This window comes from Chelonoidis abingdonii, chromosome 24 (assembly GCF_003597395.2).
Source record: "Chelonoidis abingdonii isolate Lonesome George chromosome 24, CheloAbing_2.0, whole genome shotgun sequence".
Taxonomy (NCBI): domain Eukaryota; kingdom Metazoa; phylum Chordata; order Testudines; family Testudinidae; genus Chelonoidis; species Chelonoidis abingdonii.
In genome coordinates, this window is record NC_133792.1 from 12,450,411 (window position 1) to 12,468,215 (window position 17,805).

The 17,805-nt window shown below is 42.6% G+C and overlaps 1 protein-coding gene across 1 annotated transcript in view; it reads left to right on the plus strand.

Annotated features, from left to right (window-relative positions):
- COL27A1 (collagen type XXVII alpha 1 chain) overlaps positions 1 to 17,805 on the plus strand; it is a 214,215-nt gene that overhangs the window by 39,511 nt on the left and 156,899 nt on the right. Inside the window, exons 6-9 of the mRNA XM_075060695.1 lie at positions 4,680 to 4,733; positions 6,768 to 6,821; positions 15,288 to 15,332; positions 16,182 to 16,235. Coding sequence (XP_074916796.1) covers positions 4,680 to 4,733; positions 6,768 to 6,821; positions 15,288 to 15,332; positions 16,182 to 16,235 — 207 coding nt within the window. The remainder of the gene's footprint in view (positions 1 to 4,679; positions 4,734 to 6,767; positions 6,822 to 15,287; positions 15,333 to 16,181; positions 16,236 to 17,805) is intronic.

Below are 17,805 nucleotides of genomic sequence, written 5' to 3' on the forward strand. Positions count from 1 at the left end.
TGCCTTGTACATAGCAAAAAATCATCACTGGGGGCTAACAATTCTATAGTCCCAGCTTTCTTGTCTCCAGCTGTCTTGACTCTGCCATGTGATTTTATTTATATACACTCACTCACTCACTCTCACTCTCTTTTCTTTTCTTTCCCATACACCATTCTGAAGAGGTGGATTTGAGGCATTAAATGTTTGATGGGAAGACAAATGGACCAATGCAGATCATAGATGCAGTCTAGTTACAGTGCTTTTCCCTACTAAGGTGCAGTCAAGTTATACAGAATAGTGGCACACAGTTGACAACTTGGAGAAAACAATGCTCCCTTCCCCACCCAACCCATAAGAAAAACTCCTCATCGCCAAGGCAAGCTACACTTCACAGGATGCTTTGATGATCAGCACATCTTGGGGTTTATTGGGTGACTGTGGGGAAGCAGTCCTGGAACCGAGCCCCATGTGTACTGAGAACACCCTACATTCAGCTCTGTCAAATTGAAATCTTTGGACCTGATAGCTGAAGAGTCCCTTGATGAGTTCTCTTGATCACCATTCTCTGATAGCTGAAGAGTCCCAACTGCCCTCCTTGCTTGTAGGTGCACTAGGAAAGAGGTGGTTTCAAAGGAAGCCAAGACCCAAACTGTAGTTCAAAGTTAACATCATGAATTGCATCCAGAAATAAGTTGGGAGTCCAATACTGTCTATGCAGCAGGGTGATAAATGTTTCATGTGTATGACTCTGGTAGGTACACGGGCCTCCAGCTAGTGCAGAATGTAGAGTTTCTGAGCAGCTTGGTTAATCATATCTGTATAACTTCTTGTCAGTGGCTCGAAAAGGTCCCAGTAAAGGAAAAGAGAGGGCCTCTAGGCTGATAACCGTCAACTGTGGTAGGTGGTTCATCATGATGGTTTCCAAGGCAGAGGGAGAGCTCAGTGTCCCTTAGAAATGTGAAAACCATAGCTGAGTCTTGGGCTGAGAATGAATCTACATCTGGCCAGAGAATCAGCTGAGCAGTGACATAGTTATGCTGGAACTGAGGGTTCTGCTGCTCCCCCCTGGCTTGAAGTGGTTTCCACCATATAAAGGGTTTACAGTTTGGTTCATGGCTCTCAGCACCCCCACTGTACAAATTGTTCCTGCACCGCTGAGCAGTGATCTTTGCAAGTTTTTGCAAAACACTATACTGACTCGGTAGCTCTATCTCTTCAGGTGCCACCTCTTGGCAGGCATGTACCAAGTGCTGTGGTTTTCTCTTTCCTTCCTGCCTCACTTCATTTGGCTGGTATTTAAAGCCCAACTTCTCAGATTCGGGAAGAAGGAGAGCAGAATAGACTTTGCACCCATCTCTCACTTTCGTAATGGATCCACATTGCATTATCTTGACAGGTGGGCTGCCACGTCTGGGACCTGACATTTTATCTAGAGGTGCTGAGTGTCTGCAGCTACAACTGAACTTAGTGGGCACTGCAGGTGCTCAGTATCTCTGAAAATCCATCCCCTGACAGGCAGGCTAAGTAGTGCTGGCCTCAGTTTTTCCTGTTGAGGCACTCAGGCAGCTAGCGGAGGTCTTCCCTAGATAGCACTTTATAATAATAATGGCTTGGAAAAAACAAGCAATCCAACAATGGAGACCAAACTTTCCCAGGCAGATACAGCTTGGAAAATATGTCTAGAACAAATCAATGTCACTGGGGAAGAGAACCAGGAGCGTACTTGTTATCAGCTGAATTAACAGGGCACTGATAAGGTCAGGCGGTCAATTGCACCTTAGGGATTTCATGATCAATTTTATTTGACCAAGGCTTGGGTGTGTCTGTGTGTTTATACCATAGTATAAAATCACTTGTAAGTTTATACTGCATTTTAGAGCTGTCTTGTTACATTGTCAAACAAGTGAATTTTTTTTAAATGTACCCCATGTTAAGAATTCCACCTTGTTCCTGTCATTATGGCGAATCTTAGTAGGCATATGTACTTAAAAAGTTCTTCTAAATAGTACCATATATATTTCTGAGCCAAATTCCCTGCTGTTATAAATGGACACAGCTTCACTGGAGTTCACCCATTTGTACACCCAGAGAATTTAAACTGTCATTTGTTCCTCAAATATCTGTAATACTATAACTGTTTAAATGAACCTCTTGCCACTTTGCATTTCTTTTGTTGTCTTTGGCAACAGCGGGTGACTTCATGTCTACTTAGTGAAGATGATAATCTCTAAATTTGACATGGAATTCTGTTGTACTAAAGACCATACTTGTTGACTTGCCAATGACTTGATGTAGATCTGCTGATGTCCTAACAGCAATCGGTGTTGGGGGAAGGGTTTCTTCATCAGCCGAAGCACGTTTTGTAAAGCTTTGTAAAAGCTGTTGCTGGAATGGGGATTGTCTTTCTCATCTGGAGGCCTTTTGGGCTGAAATGTTAGTGGCTCTTCTGAATAAATCTTCCATTCTATAATGATACAGAACGGATAAATTTCCTTTGGGAGTGTGGTTTGGCTCTAGAAACATTGATGTTTAAAACACTGTAGTTGTCTGTTTTCTGGGCTGGAGAATTTTAATTTCACAGCTCCTGATTTTTTACAGATTGGGAAAAACCTTTTTTCATGTTAAAAGGGAAAACAATATGGCCTGTTGGTTAGAGCAGGAAACTGACCATCAGGACTCTTGGGTTCTATTCATGGCTCTACCACTGTCTTGCAGTGTGATTTTGGGGTAAGTCAAGCTCTCTGTGGCTCAGTTTACCCACTTATATAATGGATCCAATAGTGCTGACATCACAAGCATGGTGTGAGGCAGTGTCTTGGTACAGTGCTTTGAGATTCTCCAGTGAAAGGTGCTGTAGAACTTCAATTATTACTGCAGACCCTCGCTAGAACGCATGTCTGTATAGTGGGATTTCGCTTATAGCACAGGACTGCGCATAGATCCTAAATTTAATTACATTGGGATCCATGGTAATGCGGTCCCCGCATTAATGCGGGACCGCACATGGATCCAAAACCCTGCATTCAAGCAGGGGTCTGGTGTACTTAGTTTACACTACTCTAAGTGATCAAGCTAAGTAGATGTGGGAAGGGAACATGAAGTACAGACATCTGCCTGCAAGAAAAAATGCTGCTTTTGCAGAGTAAAAATTGCTCCACAGTCCTTGAGGACACTTACAGCGACCATATTAATCTGCTCCCAACAATAGCAGGTCCCATAAGTAGCTTGGAGGTCTGCAAAGGAGGATGCCACAGAAGGGAACTGCAGGGATGATAACAGCTGCATGCAAAGTGAGATGATCTGCATGACTTAATTTACTGTTTGGCAAACCTAGAAGTCTTCATTCAGCATTTGTACGGATACATCTGCATCAAATCAGCAGTGCTCTTTTCAGTCTACATCCAAGAAATCTCTCTGACCAAACCTGTCAGCTTGTGGGGGACAGAAGGAAAGGGAGATTTACGCTGTGTGGAAGTTTGGAAGTAAGTGTCAACATAAGCACATCGCAGTGAGACTGGAGGAATAGCTGCTCATCTAGCTATAACCGGACTGTTATGCTGTTAATGAGAAACACTGGTTAAAAATACTTCTTTGCAACTTTCATGAAAGGACCTCAAAGCACTTGACAAACATTAATTGACCTTCACAACTGTCCTGTGCAAGTAGATAACTGATGCCCATTTTACAGATGTTCATACAGAGATTGTGACTGACCTAAGATCACAAAAGGGAAGAAACTATAAAGGCATAGTGTTGAGACTTCTGAGTGTTAGGTACTAGATTGTAGTAGAGATGTTAGACAGATCTAAGGTTCTGCATGTGCTGAAGTCTACCTGTGACATGCCAGAAGAATCTAGTATGTTCCAGGCTTCTGCCCTCACATGCTCCCAACTAATTCTCTGTGTCCTGTGTCCCATTTGGCCAGTCTCCACCTGCTAAGAATTTGGGCTGGGTTTTCCAAAAGAACCTATTGAAATTAAGTGTCCAAATCCTTCTGAAATTCTAGTTGGGACCTGGGAACCCAACTTGCTTTGGCTTCTCTGAAAAGCCTGATCCTAAATCCTGATTTCTCTGCAGAAGAAAGAAACCTGCACTTGAGTCTCAGCTGTAAGAAAGGAAAATTAAGAAATACCACCACTTAAGATACAATGTGCCTCTTTCATCTGCCAGCTTAGAAACCCTAATACTGCTCTTGAGTCTTGCCGCTGCTAGCTCCTAATTAGTATACTTTTCCCTCTGGTTTCATCTGTCCCCTACAGTTAAATCTGGAAACAGCACCTGCAGTAAGTTGCTGACCCATACTACTTAGCAGTAGGAACAGGCTTGGAGTGTTTTGTGATGGTAATTTATAGGGGGAAACTGGGGGTGGGGAGAGTGGGAAATCACAACTATGCAGTAAATATGAGAAGTCTTGGCATTGCTTTCTTCCATATATTTCTCTAGTTATTTTAATCCAACCAAAAATAGTTAAAAACCTTGAGTGCTATAGCAGCAACAAACAATTTAAAAAACCAACCCTAGCCCATGGCCCAGTAAAGTGGAACCAGATAAGAAAACTTTCACAGGTATGGGAGGAGGGGATGAGAGGAGGCACAATAAAATAGTTTTAGAATTCAAAGGCTCCATTCAAACAAGACCTAATGTATAAAATTTGGGTTGTCTTCAAATATTGTCATGAGTTTAATTCTTTGTTTCAGGGCCAAAAAGGTGATCCTGGGCTCTCACCTGGAAAAGCTCGTAATGGAGAGAAGGTAAGCATCATTTTTATTATTTATTAGACAGAGATTGGGGCCTTGTTGTTCTGATGGCTGTCTCTATAGCTAACAAGAGACAGTCCCTGTTCTAAAGAGTTTACAATCTAAGCAGAAAAAGCCTCAGAGGTTCTCACTTTACAGATGGAGGGGACTAAAGAATGAAGAGATTGTGTCTGCACTTCAGCTGGAGGTGTGATTGCACTTGTGTAGGCATACCCATATTAGCTTTAATCTGGCTACCATGGCTAAAAATAGTAGGGAAGACACAGCTGTGCTGGTTTCAGCACAGGCTGTGTAAGTGTACCTGGAACCCTGGGTGTGTATCCATATTCCCAGCCCATGCTGGGGTCTGTGATTTGCTCAAGATCACAGAGGGATTCTGCAGCAGAGCTGGGAACTCATCTTGGATCTTTTGATCCAGTGGCTTAATTACAAGACCCGTCTAGCTGTCTGGGATGAGGGGGAGAGATTTATCTTGATCATCATGCTCAAAGTAGGTTGCATATATGCTGACCCTGGTGTGTGAGAATGGATTTCCCCACCCCCAATGAAGTCTAATCAAATCAGTGCAAACCATGCAAGACCAAAATGTACAGTCTTATTTTGTGGTTTAGCCTTTGTTAAGGATCAAGGGGGTCTACTGCTAGACCTTTTCAATAAATTAAGGTCTGGGTTTTGCTGTTTTGTTTGTCTGATAATAGGGGTTCACATAAATGTTGAAATTAACAGAGGAACAATCAGAGTTCCCTAATGTGTGTATTGATTTTGTTCTTTTATTAGTGCCAGCACACTTCCTCCTTCATAACTCATGTCCAATACAAATAAACTCCCCCTGCACACACACGTTATGAGACTTTTCCTATTCACATACAGTTAATGGAAAGCATCGGCCATGAAGGGACTATTAATCTGAAGCCTTTGGGCCATAAATTAAGACACTCAAAACTGGTAAAGATGATGAAGTTAGAGAACACTGAAATTATTCTTTCAACTCACCAGCATGAGGTGCCCTTGACATTTTTTGAGCTGCTTCAGAATGGGTATGACATGGAAAGAATCTGCCAGGAAGACGTCTAACAGTTTTCTCACAAAGTATGGCTAGTGTAAGCATGAGTAAGGCCCAGAGTACACTTAGCCCATGTTAACAAGGCTTTGTTCCTGATAGTATTTATAGAAATTCAGAGCTTTCAGCAAGAATTTGGAGTAATGCCTAATTTTTCAGCTATTTACGCCAAACTTATGTTAAATAAAGACTGAAATAATCAGTCACAGTCGATGCTGAAGTCCTAAGAGTTCGTTGAGTCTAGTCAGAGAAAGCCAAACTGTACTGTAAGTAAGGAACCGGATGTGGTATGTAAATAACTTGCGCCAAAGGGTCCATTCTTAAGATGTTTCTAATACACCAGTCGGGGTTGAATTCAGTCCTTTCCCAGGAGCACAGACAACCAGCAAATCTCTCCTTCTAAGCAGCCAGGAAAAGATCATTCAACACTGTGTATACAAGGAAAATAATTTTATTCTCAGAGCTATCTGAGACTGAGTTGGAGCAATGGGCTGAGCCGCTTTAGTAGTAGTAGGGTAGTTCGTGAACCTGGCTTCTGGATTTGACAAATGGAAGCAGCCGATGCCTGTTGTTCATGTTGCATTTAAAAGACTGGATTCTGCTGTTTAAAATCCTGCCAAAATGCAATTGCAGTGTGCAGCTGAAGGAGATAATTGAAAAGAGGGCTCCCATTCTGTTGGTGAAAAACTGGAGTCCCCACAGTAGCTGCAGCTAATTCACCAGTTTACTGTTTACATGAGCCAATTAATAGAGTGTGAATTTACAATTATCTTTTAATGATACTTTTCTTTCTTCTAGAAATTCTTTTTTAGTGGATTTCTGAAGAATTAAGAGTACGAGTCACAGATACCAGCAATTCAGCCCCCGTATCGTGGAATCACTTCTATGACAAATAATTTCAGTAAGACCATACAGCAAGTGGGAATAAAAGCAGCTGAAATCTAATGAGGCATGCTTGTGTTTTGCAGGGAGACATGGGTTTACCTGGTTTGAGTGGGCTTCCTGGACCATCTGGTCGGAAGGTAAGCACACTTTCATTTCCAGTGAATGAAATCAATATTTTCAATAAATAACCATAAGTACCCTTCTCAAGCATCTTTCACTCTAAAATTTGAGTGCTTTCAGATATTTTAATTAAGCCTCAACACTCAATGTGGGGGAAGCAAGTTGTTGTTCGTGTTTTACAAATGGGTTAATTGAGGTACTGAGATTTAAGTGACACCAGCAAGATCATGTCAGAAGCAGAGACTAGAACGCTGGCGTTCTGACTCCCATTCTGCTTTTCTAGGCCCAGAGCCAGACTGCCTTTCTACCTCTGACTCGGTGTATTGACAAGGAAGAGCGGCCAGGCTTAGATCAGGTTTAGCGATCACATGCTAGCCAAGTCATTCTAAACTTGGTCTGTCTTAGGTCCTTATACAGGTCCCAACACTACAGAATCTGAGCACCTCACAAATGTTAATGTATTTAGCCTCCCAGCATGCTGTGAGACAGGGCAGTGCTATTATCCGCATTGGGACACGGAGGTACAGAAAGAGTAAGTGGCTCACCCCAAGTCACACCAGAAGTCTGTTTCAGAGCAGGGAACTGAACCTGGGTCTCCCAAGACTAGCACCCTACCCATTGGAACATGCTTCCTCTAAATGCATCCCTTTCCCTAGGGTATATGCAGGCAACTATATTTCAGTTAAAACTAGTGATATTCTAGAATGGACAGGAGCTAAATTGAGGTACCTGTTTAGGTATGGCTTAGCTAGCGCAAGTTATTTGAGCCGGACTAAAGCTTGACCACATTTTCTGGTCAAGACCAACCTGTACACATTTCCAGAAGGAGTTGTTTTTCTCCCTGTATTTTGAATGAGCTTGAAATTAACATGTATCTGCTTTGTTTGTTTCCATATTTGTGCCATCAGCAGCACAAATGTCACCAGGAATGTGCATGGGTCTGAGAATGCCAGCAAGTGTTGGAGAGTGAGATTCCTCACTGCCATGTCCCACCATTGGTGTTTACTTCCCCATATTAGTGCCCCAACCATGCTAGCACCATTAATTGGGTCCATGCTTCTAGTGGTGGCAAATTCCACTGCTTTGTGTGAGTGTGTGTGGAAGCTTCCCTCCTTCCCCACCCCCAACGCAGTTCTGTTTTTTGTTTTACCCTGCTGCAAAGAAGCATCAATCTAGTGTGGTGAGTGGGAAGACTGAAACAAATGGCTTTCAGGAAGCATGAATGAGACCTCATCCAGCCTGGTGATGCTTAAGAACTACCTCCCAACATGGGACTCCTGATTCCTTCTTCCTTACTATTTAATACACTAATGACTTTGGTGAAAGTTTCAAAGTAGTAGGAATTTCACCTCCAGGTTGCTGATATGGAGCAAGCTCTGCCGATAGTGTCTGGAAGCTGTTCAGTGGCTTATGTGAAAAGGGTCTCAGGGTCTTCATAGCCATTCCCAGTTGGCAAATATTGACATTGCAAAACTGACGTTCCTGATTGCCACTCTTTTGATCATCTCAGCAGAGAGGTCAAGATGTGAATGGGTCATTGAGAATGAACTGCCCCTCTAAGCAATTCCCTGGCCCTATTTCCCACATGGGCAAGGACATGCACATGCACATAAACACACACCCCTACTTCAATATAGGGGCTGTGGCCATTGGAGTAGTGTGAGGTGAAATGTTTTGATTGAAACTTTTTTCTGCAAAAATTTCAAATTCAGCAACACAGAAATATTTAGCAAAGTAGTGTTAATTTCACCTAGTTGTTTGTTGGGCAGGAGGATGGGGGAAGGTGTGTTTTGTTGTTGTTGTTGTTTAATTAAAAAAATGGAAAGGTTTCCATTTTAACTCTTTTAAATGAAACATTTTGATGTCAAATGACTTTTCATTTCCAAATTTCCTTTAACTTTTTCAGTCTAAACAAATGCTTGACATTGAAATAAAACATGTTGTTCAACACAAAATTCATTTATATGGAGGTATTTTGGGGCTTTTTGGTTCACCAGCAATTAGAAAAAAAAAAGTCCATTTTTTTTGCCCTGCTCTAATTTGGAGAGCTTCCACTATGGCTTCCCACCTATTCTGTGGCTGAAGGGGTTCCGACTCCAGGACTGTTACTTGGTCCCCTTTCATCTGCACCAGATTCACAGAGCTGTGCTTATTTATCCCATCCCTAAATACTGGGGAAAGTAGGAGAGGGAATAGAAGTAGAAATCGCCAGCAGGGGGCAGTGGTGCTTGTTCCACCTGAGTTATTGAGTAGAGCCAAGCAGTGGGCCGACTGGGGCTTAGCTAACCCCCACACTCTGTTTTCACAAACTAGTTCTAATGAACTGGGTGCAAAGAACACAGTTTTCTTAGCATAGCAGCTCATAAAACAAAGCCTTGCGGTTTTGATCAGCAAAATGCAATGTCAAGACAGAATGGGCTTATGGTGGAAAGAATGGAGCAGGAGTAGGAGACTAAACAAATAGACCCAAAGCCAATGCACAGGCCCCACACCTGACTTTGGAAAATCTGAAGCACATTCAGGGTTTGTTGTGGAGGGAGCTGTGGGGGAGTGTTTCTCCTTCTTCGAGGACACGAGTAAGTTGGATTGTGAGATTTTCCTTCAGTGCAGCAAAAAAGAGGAACTAGCTTGGCACATGCTTTAGTGCTGCCTGGATTTTATCAGCCTTCTAAATTAAGAAAACTTTTAAAAGCTGTTGGAGAAATATTTGGAAAAACAATTTATAATCTGTATTCCTTGCTGGCATCTCCCCAGTGAAAATACCATGGTGTTTGGCTGCAGGCAGGCAGCTCATTTAGCCTATAAGAAAATGGCAAAGTCTTGAAAACAGGCATAAGCAAGCACGAAAAGGTACTGTTCTTCCATGGGACAAGTGAGAAAAGATCATCATGCAGGGGGTTTGGATGGAACCCCATCCATATCTGTCTGCAAACTCTCTGTGTAAGAACTTCCAAAGAGACAGAAGTTTCCCTCATGGGTTTCTCTCTTCCACAAACATTTTTCCTTCTGAAAGAAGCAGTTGGCTCTGCACTCTTTGAGATGGAGCCGCTACCAAAGGCCTGTAGTTCCGTATGGCATGGTTTGTGCCATAAGCAAACTTGTACCATGTAAACTAGGTTTGGATACTCTGGTCTCTGAGTGCCCACAAATATTTTTTGTCTTTGCCCAGCTACAGGGTATGTGAAACAGCTGTTCAAACAAGGGATACCAAAAACGTTGTGGTGTGGTCTGAGAGAGAGACATTGCTCATCCACTTCACATGGAGTGAATTTTGCTTTTGCTGATCAGCAATTTTAGAGAATGGTGGCAGGACCTGAGGCACCAGAAGGGAAGTGCATTAAAGAAAACTAATAGCTCATAAATGTCTCTTGGCGTTTGGTTGTCGGATGCAGAATATGACCATCTTGCAAATTGATTCTACTGAAGTACTGTGCAACATGTCCTAAGACAGAATGTTGCTGAGGACAGAACAGCTGCTACTGTAGCTGAATGTAAGGCTGTGCATGACTGGGAGGTATTGAAAGAGTGATTGACTCACCCAAGGATCTGCAGTGAATATGAGGCAGAGCTGGGAAATTAGGGAGGAGGGATAGCTCAGTGGTTTGAGCATTGGCCTGCTAAACTCAGGGTTGTGAGTTCAATCTTGAGGGGCCCACTTAGGGATCTGGGGCAAAAAATCTGTCTGGGGATTGATCTTGCTTTGAGCAGGGGCTTGGACTAGATGACTTCCTGAGGTGTCTTCCAACCCTGAAATTCTATGATTCTATGAACCCAGTTGTCATGGGTTGCCAGTTCAGGGTTCCAGCATCAAGACCATCTTTCCAAATAGGCTGCATTCAGTGGCCTCTTCCAGCCCGGCCACAGTCCAAGGCCTGCTTGTTGAAGCCTGTCCATTTCCCACAGAAATACCAACTGTCATCGTAGCTATGATAGTGTGTATTATAAACATTGCCACAGCTGAGTAAATGGTTCAGTGAAGTGTAATTTCCCCTTGTGCTTAATCGCCCTGTAATCATCAGGAAGTGTATGGATAGGAGAGCAAATGTAATTGTTTTCATACGCTCTTCTCTGTTATTTCAGTGCTATTTAAAGTGTATTGCAGCAGGTAAACACTTTCACATACCATCTAGCCTTCGAATGCATGAGCTTTTTCAGTCCTAGCTAGGATTGACCTCAGACAGTGCTAAGCGCAGGTTAATGTGAAGAAACACATTTTAACCACGCCCCGAGTTAGCCATAAATGGTGAAGAGTACATTTAATAGGATGCAACAATAATATACGGTCTGTACAGTTAACTTGAGAGCTATTCATTTGGCTTTATATATAAAAACATTGTGATGTGTGGTGCAGGCTTTAGCTCAAGGCTTGTTCTTTATAGTCTCCAGAGCTTCCTCTACTCTTGTTGTAATTGTGGCTGGTAGGAAATCTTATGAAGGAATCAAATTCCTGAATTTTCTAGATTTGCCTTATCTAAAAGAAACTTTCGTACCTGATATTATTTTGAGGGGAAGAGGAAGAGCTAAAACGTTCCTTATTTTTCTAATGTAATCTCTATGGGGAGATTCTTGGAAATGGATCTTGGAAGGATCTTTATGAATGTAGCTCAAAAGATCTGTGACTTTTTGAGAGTATCTTTCTGTCTGAGGGGGATCTCTCCTCGTAGCATGAACAGTGCTCTTTGATTTTTCTGACACTAGTGATAGGCTCTGATTTGGATTGGGAATGCACAAGTCGCTAACTCTGCTATGCCTGCGTAGATTCTGATTCTAAAATCTAAATCAGGTCCTTGATGTGATCTTTAGGTGGGAGACCATTTCCTCCTTTGGGATGGAGTTTTTGTGCCTTAGGCATAGATTTATTTTGAAAGGGACATCTCCTTCGTTTAGTACCAATTTTGTTGCTGTTTATTATCTGAAGAGCACCAGACCTGGGCTTGGCAACACATGAGATATAAAAAATGAGGCAGTCCCTCTCCTCCATAAGATGACAGTCTGAACGAGACAGAAAAAGGGAAACACTTTTGTATTGCCATGAAGTGATTTGCTATCTCTCGGGCAGATGGACTTCCAAGTCCTAGTTCAGCTACTTGCGTCCCAGAGTTTTGTCCATCAAGAAATTTTTAAAACAGGAGCAAGAGCCTGCACTCAGATTTGTTTGATCATCAGGGACCCGGAAACTTTAAATCTTGACCTTTTCAGCTATGTCTTCTGACAGAGTCTATCCTACAGAGAGGACTGAAAAGGGGCCCTTTTATTTCTCTGGGATAGGAAAGAGGAGACAGCCTCCTAGTACAATTTTTGGCTAGCTGTTCAACTCTCAGAAATGGGTCCAGGCTGATGGCAAGCTGAAAGCATGTTTTGGGTACCCAACCTGGGATTCCACGACACTGACTTCAGGATATCTATATGAAGATGCTGGGCAAGGAGGTTATTATACAAGACTTAAACAGCCAGCTCCTTTCATTTGCCACTTATGGCACTGCCTTGCTCTTACCTGAGGATGAAGTTACTCATTCACTTTTTATGGTGTGATGTCCCCATTCATGCCAGCCCTGTCAGGAGAAGTGGCTGGAGCAGCTGATTATGTATAGAAGCAAAGACATTACATTTTGATGTGGGGCTGCCTGGAGCCCTCTGGAATCAGTTTCGGCTCCTGCTGTTTTTTCTGACACAGCCAGTCACAGGGACAGAGCACTGGTTCCTGCCCAGTACCCTTTGAAAAGTGATTGATGTCAGATGTGAGCCCAGGAATCAACCACGGACCCTCTGTGCCTGACTGAGGTGAAAGTCCCACATCCTCCAGGTCCCCATGGAGCAGGAAATAAAGATGGACGGCAGAGTCAAAAGAGTGGAATAGCCTGGTGTACTCAGTGGAAACCAATAAGCCCTAGAATCTTTTCATCATATTTGTCTGATCAGTAACGCTCCCCCCCACCTCTCAACTTGCCAAAACTCTGGTATGGGCATATGACCTGGGACAAAGATCTAAAACTAGCACAGGTTATTAATGCTACCGTATGGGAAAGAGACCATTGCTCATCACGGATAGCTTTGCGAACTGCAATCCCGTGTCTAACCTCCCGTTCCCAAATCAAGAAGCTACCAAAACAAATATCTCAAATTTACTGCTGGTACCTTTGACCCCTCTGGGTTGAGCTTTAGGGCATGATACAGAGACAGCAGGGTTAACTTCTCCCCAGGCTTGGCAAGTGCCATCCCTAGGGCATGAGACTCTTCCTGCTCGTTTAGTCCTCGAGCTCTTGGTGAGTTGAGGTTACCATTTGCAGTGTTGGCTTTTGTTATCTAGAATCCGCTTCACTAGGAAATGAATGGAGACAATGTCAGGTTGCGAACAGCCTTTGGAATGCAACAACTTTTGGTCAGTACCTGCTTGGAGATCCACAAGTGAAAAGCACTTTATCCCATTACCTGAGCCATCAGGCCTCTTTGTAACTCTCGGTAATATGATCCTGATCCAAAGCCCACTGAAGTCAGTAGAAAGACTCCCATTGTCGTGATTAGACATTGGATCAGGCCCAGACCTATGTTATCTAATTATAGAAGGTTCAGCTGAGGCTTATTCCACACCAGCCATCTGAGCTTTCAGTGAAGTCCCAGTGTGTGACTTTCAGTGGCTAGAGATAGAGACATGAAACACAGGATCAAGCATGAGAAATTGAGTCATGAGAGGGAAAGTGTTTCTTCAAGCCCAAATCTCTGAAATAATGAGTGAAGATGAACATGCAGGAGAATGGGAAGTAGCCGTGGAGTTTTGTGAGGGCTGCGTTCCATTGCCAAGGAGGAGTTAGGCTGCAGGTCCTAGAAGATCACATGGGAAAAATAAAAAGACAGTTGAGTAGAATCAAAGTCCAGTCACTTGTCTGGTGAGTGAATTGAAGGGCTGAGTATTTAGTTGAAAAGGGTACCATTGTGGATCCCAGAGAGGGAAAAATAGGTCGCCTGACATGTTTGACTATACTACAGTGATATCTTTGGATCTCCAGTCCACGACTGGGTATAAAGTTATAGATCAGGAAATAATTAAGTTATAGCTCAGCCTGAAGGTATTTTGTTGCTCTTATTTTTTTATTTAAATGTTGATACCCCCTACAAGCTTGTTTTAAGTTACATTTTTCTATTTTTTGTGTCCTCCATAATAGCCCAATTATCACGTTAGTTCCTAACTAAATGTAATCTTCTGATCTGCTTTGCCTCTACTTTATGGAGACTAGTTTGTTTTAAATAGCTACAGTAACATCATAAAGGCAGGCAAAGAGTATAAAATCCAAGTGTGTTACTTGATATACAAAAGGAGATGTAAGTAAATCTGGAGAATGTAAACTGCACCTTAAAATGAAGGGTCTGTTTGTTGGCAGTGAAAAACATAAAACTCTTTTATCCTCTAATAAAAAGATGTATCATGTAATCTGGCCAGCTGATTACCGGATACAGTGTCCACTTCTGGTGTCCACACTTCAAAAAGAGGCTGAAAAATTGGAATGGGCTCAAACAAGAGCTACAAGAATAATCTGAGGTCTGGAAAACCTGCCTTGCAATGTGAGATTTAAGAAATTCCTGTTTAGCTTATCAAAGAAGTGTGAGATGACTTGATCATCTTTAAGTACCTACAGGGGAGAAGATGCCTGATAACAGCGGGTTCTTTAATCTAGCAGACAGAGGCATAACAAGATCGAAAAACTGAAAGTTGACACTAGATATATTTGAATTGGAAATAAGGCAAAATAAATAAATGAGGGTAGTTGACCATTGGAACAACTTACCAAAGGATGTGATGGATTCTCCATCTCTTGGATATCTTTCGGAAAGATACCTGTGATAACTGAACCCTCTGTTACTGGACTTGATTTAGGAATTGCTGGGTGAAATTCTGTGGCCTGTGTTGTGCAGGAGGCTAGACTAGATGACCTGAGTGGTCTCTTCTGCTTTAAAATCTATGGATGCAATCCTGGCTGTATTGAAGTCTGTTGCAAAATTCCCATTGATTTCAATACAGTCAAGATTTTATCCCATGAATCTGATTTAATAGGAAATGGCGGAGGTCATTGCAGGCCATAGAGAATGTGACTAGTCAGGTAGATCATTTTGTAGATGTTTTTCCAGTTCCATTCTAAGATCGAGCCCTTCCTAATGGATAATGTTCAGGTGAGAACAAAGCAGCTTCATCTGCGATCCTGAAAATCCAGCTGCGAGTGGTGGTTATTTGCATTGCAGTAGCATCTAGAGGCCCCAACCCAGAACAAAGGTCCGCTGTGTTAGGCGCTGTACACACACATAGTAGCTGACAGCCCTAAAGAACTTAGTCTAAACACACAAAAGGTGGGAGGTGAAAAGTTAGCATGAATCGTCAAACATATTCTAGATTTGGAGAAAACTTCTCTTTAGAGCTTTCTTCTCAGCTGGGATGAGAAATTCAAACAAAGGTTCTGATTATTTTGTCCTGTTACTCTCATATTTTTAAACAGGGATACAAAGGCTATCCGGGACCACCAGGTCATCCTGGAGACCAGGTGAGTGCCCTTTCCAGGTTCCAAGATTGAAACTACAAAGAGGGAGGATTTAATCTCTCATCTGCTAATACCCTGAAATCAGGCTGAGTCATTTACCAAGCTGTTCAGTGCAATTCAGAGCCAGCCTGATACAGAGATGATTTATGCAGCTAACTCCTGTACTAATCGGGAGTTATGCACATACATTAACCAAACATCAGTGGGGTAGGAGGAGAGGAAGGATTTAGTTAAGCTTCTAATTTATTTGCAACCTTTATTGCCCAAACTTGTGCAAGTTTATGCAATGGAAATAGGGGCAGATTTATACTCATTCTTTTTTCTTTACATTAAGTTTTCAGCTGGAGTTTAGTAACTAATTGCATCATACTGAGTACTTGACTGTAATTCACCTTCCACCCCCATTTTTTATTTGGTGAAGTCTGATGTTTGCAGTAAAATAGCAATGAATAGCAAGACCTGTTAGAGATGATGTTAAAGGATATTATACATGAATCCATTCAGTTTCAAAGAAGTTTGGCAGAGCTTTCCCTCTAGTAAAACAGTTCCATATGCCAGAGATATGGATGCAGCCTTACACCTTCTCTTAGCCTCCTTGTTCCAAACTATCTGCAGGTTTCTGTGGAGGGGTGGGAAGACAGCAATGCTTGCTTTATGCCTAGATCCTGTTGAGTTGGCCTCTGTAGCTTTTTCTTCTTCTTTAATTTATTCCTCTGCCTTTTTTAATCTAATTTTTCTTTCCCTTTATAAATCTGAAACAAGTTCATTCGCAAACCCCCGCCCTCAAGGCGAAGCAGCTAAAATCTAATAGGCTGTAGCACTAACCTCACCTTTGTGTGCTTTTCTTTTAAGGGTGAACGTGGACCAGACGGGAGCCCAGGTGCCAAAGGTTATCCTGGCAGGCAGGTGCAGTAAATCTTACCGTGCTGTGCACAGAGTAGGGATTTGGGTATGCAGGTAGATATAAGCATACCCCACTAAATACGGTGCTCACACCTTGGAATGTATTGGTTTATTTTTGTTTGTTTTTCCCCCTTAGAATAAATAATGTGGTCCTTTCTGATTTGTTAGTGAACATTCAGGATCTTAGAAATTGTTCTGTTCCTTGTGATCATTGTCTTTTAAAAACAAAAGCACACTCATTTGACAAATTGATGTGATCCCTGCAGAATCTGTTCCATATAGGTTCACTTTCTCCTTATAGACCTTATCTCTGGAACTATGCTCACTGTGGCCCAGGTTGTTCTCTGCGGCTTTCTAAGTGTCCCAGTGGGGAGACAGCAAGGAGCCACCATGCCCCTTCCTTATGCCCCTGCACATGAGCCAGGTGCAATGGCAGGTGCAGGAACAAGTCTTCTCTGTGGTCCCTAGAGTGGAAGACATCTCCCTGCCCACTTTGCAATGCCTTTCACCCCAGCAGTGGCCCAGGTGGGAGGAGGCTTTCACCCCTTAATTCAAAGGGAAGGAGTGCGGCATCTTTAACAGTATTCATCTTTCCAAATGTCAATCGGGCACTGGAGTTACACAGGTGTTAGAAAAATGAACAAAGAATCTGGCTAGCTGAACATCCCTTCCCTCAGTTGCTCTACTTTCACTCTTAGCTCATGGGATGCCGTTATTTAATCCATTCTCTGGTCATCACAGTGTCTTCTGTGGTGGGCAGGATCTGAACTTGCAAGAAAAATCTGACCATGTTTTTTCAGACCTACTTTATTAATCATAAAGAGATGAGAAGGGGGCATATGCCCAGTATCCTACCTACCTACTGTTTGCAGATCACTTTTAATACCTAATATCATATAGGAGAAAAACTTTTAAGACAGAAGTGTAATGAAAATAGAAGATTGTGATTAAAGCCAGCAGCAGACTCTACCTCTGAAGCTTTGTCTGCTCAGCCTTTTCCTAGAGGGATTATGGAAATAGGGTAAATCTGCTTTTGAAGATCCCTTGAGGAAGTGACTACTCACTAGTCCCTCATATCCTACTGTACAGCACTAGAGGACAATGGTTAGCCATAAGAAACTCACCCATGCTACCCTGATCCATAGCCCTCCACCTCCAGCATATTTACAGCCTGCCAAAGCAGAACTGCAATATAATCGCTAAACACAGTGAGTGCAGCTGGATAGAGTTTTCTAGCAACGTGTTCCCTGCAATTTCTGGTGAAAAACAAGTTCCCGCCACTAAGCTGTGATCACCAATGTCACCAATCATTTAAAAACTGTAAGATGGCATCTAGGACACACGTCTTACCCGTCCTTAAAATAGGAAATCTGCTCTTTGTGTCGTCAAGATCCCGTCTCTACACCATGTGAAATCTGAGAGTTGAGGCAGTAATATGTCCCCTGCAGAACCTACTGACTCTCTTCCAAAGATTCCCAGTAGCTGGCTTTATCCAAGCACTGGTAAATCTTCCAGCTCCCCTACAGACATGCTCACTGGACATTGTATCATAGAGAGTGGCAGTGGATGTGAA